Here is a 15,725-nt window from a genome sequence, read left to right on the forward strand (position 1 = left end):
TTTAAAAAAGTTTTAAAAAGCTGAGAAAGCCTGGTTGAAGAGATGTGTTTTCAGGTGTTTTCTGAAAATTGCCAGAGATGGGGAGGATCGTATCTCAGCAGGGAGCGCATTCCACAAACTCGGGGCAGCAGCCGAGAAGGCCTGTCTCTGTGTAGCCACCAAACGAGTTGGTGGCAACTGGAGATGGACCTCAAGTGACTTCAGCGGCTGGTGGGGCTCATAGCGAAGAAGACGCTCTCTTAAATACCCAGGGCCTAAGCCGTTTAGGGCTTTATAAGTTATGACTAGCACTTTGTATTTTGCCCGGAAACCTATTGGCAGCCAGGGTAACTCCATCAACAAAGGAGTAATGTGGTCTCTCCGAGATGACCCAGAGACCAACCTGGCTGCCGCATTCTGAACCAACTGAAGTTTCCGGACTACGTACAAAGGCAGCCCCTGTTTATCTGAAACTTTTACACCCTTGCACCTTAAGGGATGTCATTTGCTGAACTGGATACTGCTCAGCTCCTGTTGGCTATTCTCCAGGTGTCATTTGAAAAGCTGCTCTGCAACCTTTTTGATTTTAAGCACTAGCAGTCTGGTTCCATCTTGGTTCAAGTGCAGCCTGTCCCTTTTGTACAGGCTTTTCTTGCCCCAAGAGCCTAACAAATCTAAACCCCTCCTCCCTGCATCAACGTCTCATCTACACATTGAGACCCCCTCAGCTCTTCCTGTCTCACTGACCCTGCATGTGGAACAGGCAGCATTTCTGAGAATGCTACATTGGGAGTTCTGGACTTCAATACACTACCTATCAGTCTAAATTTGGCTTCCAGGACCTCCTGGCCACATTTCCCCACATCGTTGGTGCCGATGTGCTCCACAGTCCCCAGGCTAACAGCCTATCTAGACACTGCATGATGTCCGCAACCTTCGCACCAGGCAGGCATATCACCATGTGGTCAACACACGGATCACAGACCCATCTCTCTATACCTCTAATGATTAAATTGCCCACTACCCACCAGAGGAGTATCCCCTGTGAGAGAGGATATGGGCTCATCTTACACAGAAGGGGTCCCTTCTAAAGGAGCATTTCCCTCTTCCTCAGACTGATATCCTCCTTGCCCAAGACCTTCATTCTCCCTCACAGCAGAGGAGCTATCAGCCCTGGAGTGGGATGCCTCTATCACATCCCTGAAGGTCTCGTCCACATGCCTCTCTGAGCTTCTCCAGATCCACCACCTTGGTCTCAAGGGAACAGATTTGTTCCCTGAGGGCCAGGAACTCCTTGCACCAAGCACACACCCATGACTTCTGCCCATGGGGCAAATAGTCATACATGTGGCACTCTGTGCAATACACTGGGAAGTGCCCCCTCCCCTGCTGACTTTCTAACTTCATAACTGGTTTGGTTGGCTGTTTAGAGTATTTGGAGATTGTTTATTAGAAGTTCAGTCTTAGTTGTATTGGTCAGCTGTTAGTTTAAACTTTCTTTCCTGAGAATATGAAAGAGGGAGTAGTACTTACCTTCTCTTCCCACTGGGTTCCATGTGATCAAGGGGACTCGTTTCAGACTCCCCCACACACTTCCCCACTAAACTCCATGCAAAACCCCAATGCCCTGTTTGCTAAGTTCTTGGGTCTTCACTTCTTATATAGAGAGTAGGCTTCAAACTGTGGCTCCTCCCACCAGGTGTGACTCATTGGAGCCCTAGCTGATTCCTCCCTTTGTCCCCCTCTAGCAGGGAGAAACAACAACTAAATGCCACAGAGCCCCCCAAAGCAAGCCCTGGCAAATGCTAGCCATGGCAAAAAACACAGACACACACACTGGGACTTCTCCCTTAAAGAGAAACCAGCCCCTCAAAATCTCCCCTCCCCCTGTTAGTTTGTTTGAAGAAAAAAGGGTTTTGTTTTGTGTAGAAAAGCTTGCTTACCTCCCCGAATCTGCCTGTGCTCTTCCCAGAGTAGGCTTCAAACTGAAACAGGAATGTGGCAACAACAATAACAACAATAATAATCTTTATTTGTTGTCCGCCCCATAAGAAATTGGTCTCTGGGAAGCTCATAACAACACATTAAAAAACATCCAATAAAAACACATAAAACATAACAAACAAATTACTACACAGAATAAAATAAAATAAAATAAAATAAAATAAAATAAAATAAAATACAAAATTCAATTAAAAATATTTTTAAAACTTAAAAAAAAAATCAATTTAAAAAGCCTAAGTGAACAGAAAGGTCTTCATTTGGCATCTAAAAGAACTAAGTGACAATGCCAGGCAAGCGGCACTGGGGACGCTGTTCCATAGATGGGGTGCCACCACTGAAAAGACCCTCCCCCTAGTAGCCACCTGCTGTTTGGCAAGGGCCCTCGGATCAGGGCCTCCAAAGAAGGTACTAAGGTCTGGGTCGGGGCATATAGGGCAAGGCGCGCTCTCAGGTCACTGGCTTCCACGCCATTTGGGGAATCAAAGGTTAAAACCAGCATGTGGAATTGGGCCTGGGAGTGGATGGGGAGTCAGTGCAGCAGAATACATGTAAGTGGGCAATCAGGGAAGCCCGAAGAGAAGGGGGCGGCTCAGAGGCATGTGCCGAAGGACCCTTCGCCTAGGAAGAAGCCGCCCTCTTCCCCGGGGCTGGGAGCTGTTCCGAGAGTGCCAGGCCGCTGCCAGGACTCCCGGCCAAGCCCTTGTCCTTGACTCCAGGGCAGCCTGGGCTGGCACGAGGGGAGGGCCCACGTGGGGCCCCCATGGAGGGCCTTTGACCCTGGCGAGCAAACATGTGTGGCTGCATGTCGCAGGCATGCCGGGGCCAATGCCCGGGGAGGAGAGCAGGCCCTGTGCCCGCGGCTCCTGGCTGCCTGCCTTTGGCAGAGGACGAGCCGAGGCAGACAGGGCTCCCACGGCGCTGAGCCCAGGCTGCCCTGCTGCCAGGAGGGGGACTGGGGAGCCCCAGAACGGCCCCCGGCTGACCTGCTGCCGCCGCCGCCGCCCAGGAGCCAACTGGTGCGGTCCCTCGTGTGCCCCTCGGCTGCCTTTGGGCCTCAGCCCCACCAGAGAGACCAGCTGCTGGATCCCAGTGGCAGGAGGGGAGTAACCGCAGAGAGGGGGCCTGCCCCTTTCTACTCCTGCCTGTCGGTGTCCGGCGGCACCACTGGGTGGGCCACTGTGGGGAGCAGGAGGCTGGGCTAGATGGGCTGCCTTGCGGGGCCTGATCCTGCAGCAGCAGCAGCAGCAGCAGCAGCAGCAGGGCTGCTCCTAGGTGCTGCTGAGGAGCTGCTTCCCATGCCTGGCTCCTCCTCGCTCTGGGCCTCGGAGTCCTCCCGCCGGGATTCCCCTTCTTTGGCAGTGGGTGCTTTGGGCCCAGAGACCCCAGAGGGGGGAAGCAGAGACCCGTCCTCCCCTCCCAGCCCTCCCACACACATTTCTGGACTTTGTGCGCCCCCCCCCCCCCGCCCCGGCCCTGCTGCGCAGCCGCAAACTGCTCGCTTCCTCCACGTGAGCCAGGAGTGACGCAGGTGTCCAGCCATGCCCCCTGGGAGCTGGCAGGGGCAGAGTTTGGGGGCCCTCTGGAGATAAGCGGGTGCATTTTGTCCACTGGTGGGACACACACACACACACACACACACAGAAAGAGAGATAGAGCCGCTTGAAATTTAACTGCCCGGATTAATGATTGCAGCAGGGGAGCTGATAAGGCTGCAGGGCAGAGCCAGCTCGTGGGAGCTGAGAGCCTCTTCTTGGGCACCAACGACCATGAGGGGCACCAAGAAATACCCTCATGTCATTGACACACCAGACCCCGGAAAATGGGAGGTAAGGAGGGTCCCCAGACGAGAAGGTCCGCTTTGCGGCGACTTAAGCAAGAGAGAGCAGAGCTGGAGAGGAAAAGCCGCAGATGGAGGGAGCAGCTCAGAGGGAAAGATGCGTGCCCGTGAGAGGGTGGAACCGGGGGAGCCGTGGCCGGGCGGGGGGGCCAGGGGGGCCAGGGGCGTAACTACCGTTAGGCAAGGGGAGGCAGTCGTCTTGGGGGCCCCCAGCCTCGAGGGCTCCCCCCAGAGGTACATCACATGACTCCCCACCCTAACCCATGTTGCACCACCTATGACTTAGGTTGAGTCTCTTGGAGACTGGCAGGAGCAGAGAGTACAAAAACTAGATTCAATGTGAACTAGATATTCACCGTATTCATAATGGGGATGTGAGTGTGAATGCACAATATATTGTGAAGTGTGTTTGTGTATATCAGGAGGGGCCCATTTTAAAATCTTGTCTCTGGGCCCCCTCCAACCTTGCTACGCCCCTGGGGGGGGGCGCGTCTTTGACTCTGCAGGTGGGGAGGGAGGGAGCCGTTCACTGCTGTTCCCTCCACACAGAGGAAACGCACCTCATGCTCAGAACTGTGTCCATTTAGTCCCATTTATTTCAAGGGCACTTGCAAAGCAATGCACAGAGGATGGCGGTCACCCTCTGGATCAAGGCCACTTTGCCTTTCAAGGAGGCCCCCCCCCCCCCCCGCCTGCGCCTGCTTTGCCTGGAGAGGATTCCCTGCCTGAGCCCTCGGGGAGTCCTCAGAGAGAGGGCTGGGCCAGGGAGGCCCGGGGTGGGTCTCCCTCAGAAGGAGGCATCCCGCCCACCCCCGGCCCCGCAGCCAGCTGTGTGCCTACAGAGCCCTCCTGCAGAGGCTGCAGAATCCCTTCCTTGCCCCTCAGCCCCCTTGAAATGGGGCCTCAGCATTCTTCCAGGCCTTTTGCTCCGACTTGCTTTGACTGCTGCTGAGAAGAGGGGCTCCAGTTTTGTGGGGTTGCTCTTTGAGGGTCCTGTACTTCACACACGCACTTCTGAACTAGCATACAAAAACCTGAACCATCCTGGTAGGCTGTGCAATAATTTCATTCGTGATCCTGTCCTCAGGCCTGTGAGGGGTCCATCGACATGATCTCTCTGCAGGCTCCGACTGGCCCACAGGGCAACAGGGCATATTCCCGGTGCACCCCACCCGCACGGCGCCCCCCCGTGCCCCCACTCCCACCCTGAAGCACCCGTTATTCTGCTCAAAACTCGACGCCCTCCCCACAGACATGCCCCCGCCCCCCTCTCAGTGCCCCCGGCCCGGCCCGGCCTCCCCGGAGAGGAGCTAGAGAGCTCTGACAAGACTTTCCAGCACCCCAACAGACTCCGTCCCCAGAATTCTTGGCAGGAAGAGGAAGCCATGATAGTTAAAGTAGCTTAGACTCCATAAGGGCTTGGCTTCCTCTAGATATGCCCATTTTATTCGCAGAGGTGGAGAAAGGTTTGGAAAGCACATGAGGATAAAGCCTGTCCAAGTGCCTGGAACACTCTACTACCACAACCACCACAAATATTTATATACCGCTTTACATACAGAAATTAAAATAAATAAATAAAGATGCCCACCCCCCTCCGGTCTCCAGAGAGCTCACCATCTAAAAAGAAACAGAAGGTGTACACCAGCCACTGGAGGGGTGCTGTGCTGGGGCTGGGTAGGGCCAGCTGCTCTCCCCCTGCTCAGTCAAGAACACCACCACCATAAAAAGATGCCTCTTGGCTCAGTTAGCAGAACTGCATTCTGGAGAAGGAGGACCCAGAAGATGCTCCTTTCATTCAGCTGCCGCTGGTGGAGAGGAGAGGAGAGGAGAGGAGAGGCAGTCAAAAGCCAACGGTCTTAAAGAATCAGGGTCACTTTGGGTGGCAAAAGCAGCTCCAGTTTAGGAAGCCCCACCAGAAGTGTCTTTCTTTCCATAAATGTAATCACCAAGGAGATCTCTCCCTCTCTCTCCCTCTCCTGACCCTTTTAGCAAGCCGTTTTCTTGCTACACAGGGGCCTCTTGGCTTGTAAAGCAATCTTGTAAATGGCTTTAAAGGAAATCAGTTCTTCAAAGGATGTGATGCCTTAGAGAAAGAGCTTGTAAAAAGGTCAGTGGCTGCAAGTGGGAGGGCTCTAGGGCACCTCCTCCAGCCTCCAAGGCAGGATGCTTCTGCCTGCCCCTTTCCACTCCTGCCTGGAGGCTCAGGTGTGGAGCCTGACCACTGGCCTGGTGGTCGCAAGCATGACTTGCCCCCTTGTAGCTAAGCAGGGTCTGCCCCGGCTGCATATGGATGGGAGACGATGTGTGAGCCCTGCAAGAGATTCCCCTCCGCAGGGGATGGAGCCGCCGCTCTGGGAAGAGCATCAGAAGGTCCCAAGTTCCCTCCCTGGCAGCAGCATCTCCAAGATTGGGCTGAGAGAGACTCCTGCCCGCAGCCTCGGAGAAGCCGCTGCCAGTCTGGGTAGACAATGCTGAGCTGGATAGACCAAGGGTCTGACTCAGTCTATGGCCGCTTCCTCTGTTCCTATGTGTGCGGCTGTGGCGGCAGCCCCGCTCACCCCTCCTCCTGTGTCTAGCTTCCGAACGGGAGCTGGGAGTCAGGCTGGCGCTGCGTTCGCAGCATGCAGAAGGGGGGACACCCTGGCCAGCCAATTCTAGGCCTCGGGCTCCCCAAAGCGTCCCTCCTTCTCCTTCCCCTGCCGCAGGCAGGCTGCTCCCCCAGACTGTGATGACGCCACTCGCTTCACTGCAGAGAGTCCAGAGTGCACGAGAGCTCAAGGGCAGCTTTCCCGGCCAGTGGGACATGCAGTGGGGGCGGGCAAGCCGGGGAGAGCTTGGTCCTGCTCCTTTCCGCAGAGCCGGGTGATGGGGGGTGGGGAGCTCGTGGGCTGCCCTGAGGAGGACCCTTCCTCCGGGAAAGGGGAAAGGGTTCGGGTGGGCTGCCTCGGGGGCCCTGGCCGCGGCCATGCCTGCTTCGTGGCAGGGCCAGGAGATGCACAGGAGGCCAGGAGATGATGCCTGCCTGGGCTGGAACTCGGGCTGTCGGAGCGAGAGAGAGCGAGAGGGAGCCTCTGGCCACTGCTAGGAGGGGTCTGGGGTGAGGAGGGCAAAGCCCTGGGACCGGCCGCCACACACAGGCCTGGCGGGGAGGGCGAGGGGACCCCCCCCCGCGAGTCCAGAGCTGCTTCTGCTCAGCGCTTCCCCTTTGGGTGAGAGAGCAAGCTCAACAGGTGTCTAATGCTGCACAGGGACCTTGGCCATTTGATGGCCGAGTCTGATTGTTTTATGATCGGGCTATTTATTTTATGCGTTTTGTGCAGATTTGTTTCAGCTGGTGGCCTCTTACTGTGCTCACATTGTGTTAGATACTTTCCTTTCATCTCACATCTAAATGTGAACAAAGTAAGAGGCCACCAACTGAAACAAATCCTCATCAACAACTCATAAAATAAATAACCCTATCATAAAACAATCACACTCAGCCATCAAATGGCTTACAACTTTTAAAAGGGCAGTCAAGACGCATTTGTTCACCCAGACTTTTAATTAGATACTGTTTTAATAGTTTTAACCTTTCAAATGTAATTGTTGAAATGTTTTAATCTTTTATTGGCTGTTTTTTATTGTCCTGTAAACCGCCCAGAGAACTTGCATTTTGGGCGGTATATAAATGTATTAAATAAATAAACAAAATAAATCAATGGCCAAGGCCCACAGAAAATGCAGCCCCTGGAAGACCAGGCCGCAGCCTCTGGGGGTCCCAGCACCACCAGGCGCCTTCAGAGTGGGCAGCAAGATGGCCACTGTGCTTCAGTAGAAATAAGTGGTGGTAGTAGTAGTAGTAGTAATTAGCCGAACCTGCACAGAGCATCTGTGCACTCTTTGGGGCTGGCGGTTCCTCCCTCCCCCCCATCTTCTGCCCCAGTCTCTCCTGCTCTCCCCCCACCTCCCCCCAGTCTCACCTTCTGCCCACAGACCCGGCACACAGCATCTGCCCCCAGCCAGGCTCCTCTCACATATCCCTCCCCTCACTGTGGCCGGCCCAGGCTGGGCCAGCCTCCTCCCCGGCTCCATTGCCGTGCCCAGGCTAGCCTCCTCCCCGGCTCCATTGCCGTGCCCGGGCCAGCCTCCTCTCTCCCCGCCGGCTTCTCCCTTCCTCCTCCATTTTCTTCTTCGTCCAGCAGCTCCGCCTCCGCCTTTTCATTGGTTGCAGCCAAACATCCCCACGCATCCCCACACATCGGCGGCTAAGAGACTTAAATATATAGATGATGATGATGATGATGATGATGATGACGATGACACACTTTATTTGTTAACAAATTGTTCTCTGGTTGGCTCACAACACACATAAAACATGAAATAAAAACACACAACACATTAAATCATAACAAACAAACAAACAAAAGGGGAGGGGAGGGAATACAAAATACAATACCAAACAATATTCCAAAGACATTTTTAAAAAATCACTTAAAATCAGATCAAAATTTAATATTTAAAAAGCCCGAGTGAACAGAAAGGTCTTCACCTGGTATCTAAAAGGATGAAGCCAGGTGAACCTCACTGGGGAGGCTATTCCATAAACGAGGTGCAGCCACCGAAAAGGCCCTCTCCCTGGTAGCCACCCGTCTCACCTCCTTTGGCAGGGGCACCTGGAGGAGGGCCTCCAAAGACGATCCATAGGACCAGGTGGGGACATACGGGGCAAGGCGCTCTCTCAGCTAACCCGGTCCCAAGCCATTTAGGGCTGGACAAGTTAAAACCAGCACTTGGAATTGGGCCCGGAAATGGACTGGGAGCCAGTGCTCTGGCTTAATAGGCTCAAGATGTCCAGTCCCAGTTAATAATCTTGCCGCCCTATTTTGTACCAGCTTCAGTTCCCGGACCTTTTTCAAAGGCAGCCCCACGTACAACACATTGCAGTAATCTAAGCGAGGGGTTAGTAATCTAACTGAGTCATCTAGGCGAGTCACTGTGGCCGAGGTGCCCAGGGAAGGTTGCCGTTGGCATATCGGCCGAAGCCAATGCCAGGCGCTTCACCCGCATCTGATGAGAAAGAGAGAGACGGCTGAGCGCCATCCGCTTTCTGGTGACCCCTCAGCCCAGATCTCCTGAGGGCCTCTCCCAGGGGCTTCATGTAGGTGTTAAGCAGCACTGGGGGAAGAACGGAGCCCTGCGGAACCCCACAGCGTAACTGCCAAGGGGCTGAGCAGTCGTCCCCCAGCACCGCCTTTTGGGGACGGGCCTCGAGGTGGGAATGGAACCACCTCCAAGCAGTGCCCCCCCCCACCCAACTTGGCCAGCCTGTCCAAAAGGATGCCGTGGTCAATGGGATCGCAAGCCGCTGAGAGATCCAAGAGAAGGAGCAGGGTTGCACCCCTCCCTCCCTCCCTCCCTCTCTCTCTCTGCATAGGTCATCCCACAGGGCAACCAAAGCAGTTTTTGTTCCAAAGCTGGGCCTAAAGCCTTATTGAAAAGGATCTAGATAGTCTGTTTCCTCCAAGAGTGTCTGGAGCTGGTCAGCCACTACATGCTCAAGCACCTTGCCCAGAAAGGGAATATTGGCCACACAGGCCTATAGTTGTTGACATCCTCTGGGTCCAGACGGGGTTTCTTTAGGAGTGGTCGAGTAATAGCTTCCTTCAATGGAGCTGGGATCACTCCCTCTCTCAGTGAGGGAATCTGCTGGGTCCAGAACCTGCTGGGCCCAGCTAAAAATTCCCTCCCTCCCGGATTCATGAACTCGACTAAACACCTTGTCCACACAATCAGGGACCAATAATTGAAACTCCTCTAGCAAAACTCGGCCAGGTTTTACCCTGGGCACCTCTCCCAATCATCCCGCATCAGCCATAGTGTCCAGCTCATGGTGAATGCAAGTGACTTTACCCTCAAAGTGCTGTGCCAATGCATCACAGTGTGCTACCAAGGGTTCTAAGGCATCCTGCCTAGGACCAGATTTCAAAAGGCCCCACACCACCTGGAAAAGTCCCACTGGATGACACTGAGAGGATGCAGCGGTGGATGGAAATAAGCATTTCTTCTGTTCCATCCCTGCCACAGAATAGGCTCGAGCATGAGCTCTCACCTGCGTTCTCCCGGACTCACCCCCAAGTTTTCCTCCACTGGTGTTCCAGCTGCCTCCCAGCTTGCTTCATCGCCCTCCACTCAGGTGCTGCAGGGGCTCTGCTTTGCGGAAGAGGGCACTTGGGAGCGATAGTATCAACCACCCCCGAGCCACCTCTCCTCTCAACCGGAGCGCCTGCCATGCCAGCTGGAAAACCCCGCAGAGGCCTCGAGAATCGATCGGAGTCTATCAGTCTCCAGGGGTGGACTATTTGTATAGGTGTCGCTGCTAAGACTCTAAAACCCAGAAGGAAGTGATCTGACCATGACAAGGGCACAGATGACACACACCCCACTTCCAAAACGCCAACCTCCTGACCAGTCGAAGAAAACAGATCCAGAGTGTGCTCCAGTTCATGTGTTGGGCCAATAACGTGTTAGGACAGCCCCGTGGTTGTCATGGCGGCTGCCATAAAGTCCTGAGCTGCGCCAGACAAGACATGGATGTTGACGTCTCCCAGAACGTTCCTTCTGGGAGTCCTCAACACCCAATCTGAGACCACCTCAGTGAGTTCGAGGTTTTATACATTACAGCAGCTCTTCCCCACAACCTATGCTGATGCTGCACAAAATATCCAGATGGACACAGCAGGGAAAGGCCAGCCCCTCCCAGCTCCCCCACCCCAGTCTCTGTACTACTTCCTCCAGAATTAAAACATGGATGATAGTGACCTTCTTCTGAACTGACCTAGCATTAAACAGCAGCACCAGCAGGCCAAAGGACAGGCTGGTAAAGCATTCAGGGACCCTCCCATTAGGAGAACCATCAGAAGAAGGGAGAGGAATCTTGAGCCACTCTTCCCCTCCTCTGATGTAAACGAGGCCCCCTGCCGCCATACCAGCCCCAGCACCCGTGACCACTCCAATGGAAGCACCCCAGCTCTATCCTCACTCAGGAACATACTCGCAGCTGCTAGAACTGCTTCTGGCCAGCAGGGTGCAGCCCTTGCTCTTTGTAGTTCTCAGTGGGGCAACCCCCTTTGGTGTTGCCCTCCAGTGGGGAGCCCACCACCCAGGGCAGGAACTGCCAGCCCTGGAAATGAAGCAGGGTGGTTTCCTGACGGTGATCTTTACACCGCAAAAAGTGGTGTAAACTCTGACGTTTTGTGGTGCCAATTTAAAACTGCAGTTGAAATCCGTTGCCTCCTACAAGAGGCAAATGCAGCTATTTTTTTTTTTTTTTGCAACGCAGATGCAACATTATAGGGTTGTAACACAACAATAAAATCTGAAAGAAGGCATCAAAAATGTGAACGGCACCCCGCTGACAGTCTAGGGACTGCAATGGCAAACCACAGGCAGTATGGAAGGACACTTCAGGGTGGGATACGTCATGACACTGTAGTGACAGTGAGCGCGCCATCTGGGAAGCGCCCAGGCCCCAGCAGACAGCTGAGTCAGCACGCGGGGCCCTTCTCCTGGGAACTGCAGCTCCACCACCCACAGAGAGCTGCAGTAAGGTTGCTGAGAGAGCGAGAGAGAGAGAGAGAGAGAGAGAGAGCGAGCGAGCGAGCGAGAGAGAGAGCGCCTCAGGAAAACAAGGAGGTCAGCTGATGGCACTGGCCACAGGCTCTAGTCATTACCTTCCTAGGCAAGATGACACTTTGGGGCAAATGGAACACTCCCTTCCCCTCTCTTCTTCCCTGTAAAGTGCTGCACATTGGGCCAAAAAACCCCGACTTCACAGAGATACTGATGGGATTTGAGATGTCACTGACTGACCTGGAGAGGAAAAACTGAAAACTAGCAAATCGCCAGGGCCAGATGACATCCATTCTAGAGTCCTCAGAGAACTCAAATGTGAAATTGCTGACTTCCTTGCTAAAATATATAACTTATCCCTACAATCAGGCTCTGTACCAGAGGACTGGAAAGTAGCAAATGTAACACTGATTTTCAAAAAGGGATCCAGGGGAGATCCGGGAAATTACAGGCTGATCAGCTTAATGTCTGTTCCAGGCAAATTGATGGAAAGCATCCTCAAGGATAAAATTGTAAAGCACATAGAAGAACAGGCCCTGCTGGGAGTGAGCCAGCATGGCTTCTGCAAAGGGAAATCTTGCCTCACCAACCTTTTGGAGTTCTTTGAGAGTGTCAACAAGTGTGTGGATCAAGGTGATCCAGTTGACATAGTATACCTGGACTTCCAAAAAGCTTTCAACAAAGTTCCTCATCAAAGACTCCTGAGGAAACTTAGCAGTCATGGGATAAGGGGACAAGTACATGTGTGGATTGCTAACTGGTTGAAAGACAGGAAACAGAGGGTAGGGATAAATGGAGAGTTTTCCCAACGGAGGGAAGTAAGAAGTGGGGTCCCCCAGGGATCTGTACTGGGACCGGTGCTTTTTAATTTATTCATAAATGATCTAGAAGCAGGGGTAAGCAGCGAGGTGGCCACATTTGCAGATGATACCAAACTCTTTTGGGTAGTGAAATCCAAAACGGATTGTGAGGAGTTCCAAAAGGATCTCTCCAAACTGGGGGAGTGGGCGACAAAGTGGCAAATGTGGTTCAGTGTTGGCAAGTGTAAAGTGATGCACATTGGGATGAAAAACCCCAACTTCAAGTATACGTTGTTGTTGTTTTTTAAATTACATTTTATATCCCGCTCTTCCTCCAAGGAGCCCAGAGCGGTGTACTACATACTTGGGTTTCTCTTTCGCAACAACCCTGTGATGTAGGTTAGGCTGAGAGAGAAGTGACTGGCCCAGAGTCACCTAGCAAGTCTCATGGCTGAATGGGGATTTGAACTCAGGTCTCCCCAGTCCTAGTCCAGCACTCTAACCACTACACCACGCTGGCTCTCCAGCGTTGGTGGGATCTGAGCTGTTGGTGGCTGATCAGGAGAGGGATCTTGGGGTGGTGGTGGTGGACAGCTGGTTGAAAGTGTTAACTCAATGTGCGGCAGCTGTGAAAGAGGCTGATTCCATGCTAGGGATCATTAGGAAGGGGATTGGAAATAAAACTGCTCATATTATAATCCCCTCATACAAAACTATGGTGCGGCCACACCTGGAGTACTGCGTACAATTCTGGTCACCACATCTCAAAAAGGACATTGTAGAACCGGAAAAGGTGCAGAAGAGGGCAACCAAGATGACCAGGGGCCTAGAGCACTTTCTTATGAGGCAAGACTACAACACCTGGGGCTTTTTAGTTTAGAAAAAAGACGACTGTGGGGAGACATGATAGAGGTCTATAAAATCATGCATGGTGTGGAGAAAGTGGAGAGAGAGAAATCCTTCTTCCTCTCACATAACACTAGAACCAGGGGTCATCCCATGATATTGATTGCTGGGATATTTTGAACCAGCAAACAGACAGAGGTACTTTTTCACACAATGCATAATCCACCTGATGCCACAAGATGTGGTGACAGCCAACAACCTGGATGGCTTTAAGAGGAGATTGGATAACTTCATGGAGGAGAGGTCGATCAACGGCTACTAGTTGGAGGGCTTTGGAATGCACTCCCTAGTGAAATAAGAACCTCCTCATCTGGTGTAATCAGCCAGTTCTTTATTGAGGTTTAGCTGTATTGCACATACAGGCATATTTCCCTGGGATTGGCTTTTCCCTCTACAGTGTGGCAGCTAGCTGGGCGGCCACAGCTGTGGCCGCCATTACCGAAACAACCATGGCGATAGCACCTTGGCTCCAGGCCGCTCCTCCATTCTGAAATGGAGGGGTCCTTCTTCACCGTCTGACAGCTTAAAAAAAGTATTTAAAGACGCAGATGTTCACCCAGGCTTTTTATTAATATTGTTTTAATGGTTTTAATGCTGTTTTAAAATATTGTTTTAAAAATTTTAAATTGTAATGTTTTAAACTTTTTGTTTTTGTTTTAACTAATGTTTTACTTTCTGTTTTTTATTTTGTTGTAAACCACCCAGAGAAGTAAGTTCTGGGCAGTATAAAAAATATGTTAAATAAATAAAAATAATATATATAGGCCACCTCCAGCCTCAAAGAACCAGGAGTCATCTCATGATACTGAAGGCTGGGGAAATTAGAACCGACAAAAGGAAGTACTTTTTCACACAGCAGAGAGGGCATGCCCTTGCCTCTTGCCTGTGGGCTTCTCAGAGGCATCTGGTGGGTCACTTTGTGAAATATAATAGTTGTATATTTCTCCTCATTTGTCATAACAGGTTGCTGGACTAGATAGGCCTTGGGCCGGATCCAGCAGGGCTATGCTTGTGTTCAGCAACCTTGGAATTTGAGGGGTCCAGCAGTGGCCAGAAGTTCCTCATGGAATTTTTTCAGACTGGGTGTGTGTGTGTGTGTGTGTGTGCCCTCTACTTACAACATGCCTGCATGAGCCTCCTAATTCAAAGCTGATGTGGCCGCTTAGATGAGTCTGAGCTAAGCCCCGGAGAAGGGCTTCTCTTGCTCCAAGTGTGCTGGAATCTGGATCGCCACCATGTGAGAATAAGACTGTTTCTGTGCACAGGGTTCCTCAGCGAGGACTCCTTTTTTGGGGTGGAGAAGAGGAACCTGTTGCCATGTGCGGACAAAGACTTCTGGGCCTGGTGTGCCTGCCCAGCAGCAGTCGCTGTGGGGTCATTTTCAGCCCCTCTCCAGAGGCCTCTGCTGCGGTGGGCTTCCCAAGCCCTTCTGGCCTCCCCCCCCATCCTCCTGCCCGTCATCCCATAGTGAGCCCCTTCCCCAACATGCCCTTCATGCTTTTGTTTTCTAGCTGGCTGGGTACGAGGCAGCCCTGCCCATCACGGAGAAGTCAAACCCCATCACCCGGGAGCTAGACAAGGCTGACCCTGCACAGATCGTCCAGCTTCTTAAGGACTGTGATGCTGAGATCTTCCAGGAAGAGGATGGAGCCTTTGTCAACTACAAGGTGACTCTGCCGCCCCCACTGCTCGGAATATGGGCCAGGACGGAGTACCCTTGGCTTCAGACCCTTCAGGGCATGGGCGTCCAGAGGGCTTTTTCTGGGTGGAGTGGGGGCAAAACCAGTAGTCCAACACCCTGCTCCCTGGGAGGCTGCCCCACTGAATTCAGTGGGAACTGGCTCAGGAGAGGGGGCAATTGCCTGCTCTTGCCCCCTAGCCTGGATGCCCATGCTTTAGTGAGCCACGTGCAGAAGGGACTGATCCTTCAGAGGTGTGCAGTGGCGCTGCTGATACACTTGGTTTCCCGCCCCTCCGGATCTAGTCTGGACTGAGTCCTAGGAGGCACCCAAACAGCTCATCTGACACACATTGTGCAGCAAATCTGTAGCTCACAGACCCCTAGAATCACAGAACGTGCTCGAGCAGGAAGGGGCCATCGCGATCTTCCCGTCCAGCCCCCTTCTCAGCGCAGGCTTCTGCTTGAGAATGCCCCGTGAAGAATGAGAGCCACGACTGTGGGGGGGAGGAGAGGAGCCCACTCTGGCTGTTCCGCATGTCCACTGCTGCTGCATCTCTCGCCTCTGTCGGCTTCCTTGCCCTTCATAGAATCCATTTCCTGGATTCTAGTCCTGCCCCGAGGCTCAACCGAGAATAAGTCTCTCCTTTGTTTTGTTTTCTTTCCTAAAGAAGACAACAAGCAAGCAAGCAAGCAAATATATACATAAATTGTATATTAAATATAATATCAATATAAAATAACTAACTAACTAACTAACTAATAAATATACTGTGAACTGTCCAGGGACTTTTTTGTATGGTGTGATATATAAATGTGCTAAATAAATAAAATTAGATAGATAGATAGATAGATAGATAGGGAAAGGACAAGCTAAGTTTGTTAGGACTAATCTTTTTCTAGGGTT

General features: G+C 52.5%; 1 protein-coding gene across 1 annotated transcript in view; it reads left to right on the forward strand.

Moving 5' to 3' along the window:
• The first annotated feature begins 3,657 nt into the window (after window positions 1-3,657).
• Window positions 3,658-15,725, forward strand: part of GCKR (glucokinase regulator) — a 54,423-nt gene continuing 42,355 nt past the window's right edge. The window contains exons 1-2 of the mRNA XM_053251212.1: window positions 3,658-3,809; window positions 14,652-14,807. Coding sequence (XP_053107187.1) covers window positions 3,666-3,809; window positions 14,652-14,807 — 300 coding nt within the window. The 5' untranslated portion in view covers window positions 3,658-3,665. The remainder of the gene's footprint in view (window positions 3,810-14,651; window positions 14,808-15,725) is intronic.

The sequence above is a fragment of the Hemicordylus capensis genome, chromosome 1 (genome assembly GCF_027244095.1).
Source record: "Hemicordylus capensis ecotype Gifberg chromosome 1, rHemCap1.1.pri, whole genome shotgun sequence".
NCBI classification, from domain to species: Eukaryota; Metazoa; Chordata; class Lepidosauria; order Squamata; family Cordylidae; genus Hemicordylus; species Hemicordylus capensis.